Source organism: Rhagoletis zephyria, unplaced genomic scaffold, assembly GCF_001687245.7.
Source record: "Rhagoletis zephyria isolate East Lansing unplaced genomic scaffold, Rhagoletis_zephyria_1.1 Rzeph_scaffold_06973, whole genome shotgun sequence".
NCBI lineage: Eukaryota > Metazoa > Arthropoda > Insecta > Diptera > Tephritidae > Rhagoletis > Rhagoletis zephyria.
The window spans coordinates 31,975-33,494 of record NW_016164056.1 but is presented as its reverse complement, the minus strand read 5'-3'; the positions used below and the strand labels follow the sequence as shown (position 1 = coordinate 33,494).

At 35.6% G+C, this 1,520-nt stretch overlaps 1 protein-coding gene across 1 annotated transcript in view; it reads right to left on the bottom strand.

The window, feature by feature from the left end:
• Positions 1-6: 6 nt before the first annotated feature.
• The window catches only part of LOC108373704 (Ig-like and fibronectin type-III domain-containing protein 2), a gene marked incomplete at its 3' end in the record, with an annotated part of 27,813 nt that continues 26,299 nt past the window's right edge, over positions 7-1,520 (bottom strand). The window contains exons 9-10 of the mRNA XM_017629638.1: positions 1,057-1,201; positions 7-96 (exon numbers count right to left, since the gene is read on the bottom strand). Coding sequence (XP_017485127.1) covers positions 7-96; positions 1,057-1,201 — 235 coding nt within the window. The remainder of the gene's footprint in view (positions 97-1,056; positions 1,202-1,520) is intronic.

Here is a 1,520-nt window from a genome sequence, read left to right as displayed (position 1 = left end):
GCTGCCATGTCAATTGCATCCAGGTTGCGCTGTGTGATGTAATCGACAGCGAATGTGGCGGTGAGGGCGCACCAAAGGTACTATTGCTGAATTTAGCTATAAATGAAAATGGAAAATTAATAAACATATGTGTGTATGTAAATATGTGTGTAAACACCAAAATAAAACGAGCGATTTAGAGCCAGAAGCCAACAATTTTGGATAAGCAAAAACAAAATCAAATTTCCAAAAATACTGAAATAAGTCAACCAATGTCATATTTGGGCAGCTAATGTTTATGTGCATGTGTAAGCTTATTTTGAGTAGATACCCTGCAGGGAAGATCTCATGCCACAAAATAAATAAATATTTTAATATTTTTAAGATAAAGTACTGTTTAAATAAATAAATAGTTTGTTTAAAGTTTGGAAGCAAGTAGTGAGTAAGGTAGAGACAAGTGAAACAATATTTTAAAATAAAGTAGATAAAACGTTGTTGCCTAGGTTAAGTAGTGGTTAAGCGTCCAGCTTGTAAGTAGTCAAAGACAAATAAAATTATATTAAAAAAAAATGTGAGAAACTAAATCTTGTTTTCTATTTATAGTTTCAGAAATAATTCTGCGAGGGTAAACTTATGTTAGCACGAACACTGTGCCAGTAGTTTAAAACCTATTAAATTCAAATTTGAAAGCCAATGCATTTAAGCTCAAACTCCGGATTGAGCGGGTGAAAGTTCTATTAAACTAGTGCTTATGCGACTATTTTGATACTGAAAGTGTTCAATTATTTTTTTCATAAAATAGGAAAACTAGTGAATTAAAATTGAAAGTTGAAGTTGACTTACAGCCGGTTTCACCAGCAATTTAAACGGAAAATGATTTTTTATTTGCTGTCAATCTCCATATAAAATTCAAAAAATTAAAATCATTTTTCAATTAAATTGCTTTCGTAAAATTTACTTTTTAAGCCCACACTCTTCCCTGCAGGGTCAACGTAGTATTTACCTTGGTTATTGAAATAATAATAAATAGATAAACTATTTCCAATATTGTTTCTAAACTATGTAAACCATACTCACCATTCTCATCATCAGTCGTATTGATCAGCAACATCGAAGATGGCAAAGCTGTGCCATAGCGTCCGCGCGTCACCACCGTAATGCGATACAATGCGTGCGGCTCCAAATTTGTCAGTACAATGCCGGTCTCGTTTGTGGTCAATTCCTGTATGCGCCACCACCAAATATGAATGCATGCCACACCAAGCACACACACACACACACGCACAAGTACGCACGCACACGTACGGATGCAGTTGGTAGACAAAGAGTACGCATTGCAGTGGCATTAGTGGGTTTACGCACAGTTTTATGGTTGTTCGTCGTTGTTGAGTGGATGTATTGACGGCGGGCAGCAGCATATTTTCCATTTATAGCAAAGCATTAGTAAATAGCAGAATCAGCGAGTCAGTGGCAGCAACAACGGCGACCAATCAATTTTGGACGAATCGTTTAGAACATGCAATTGAAATTTGAAATTGAAA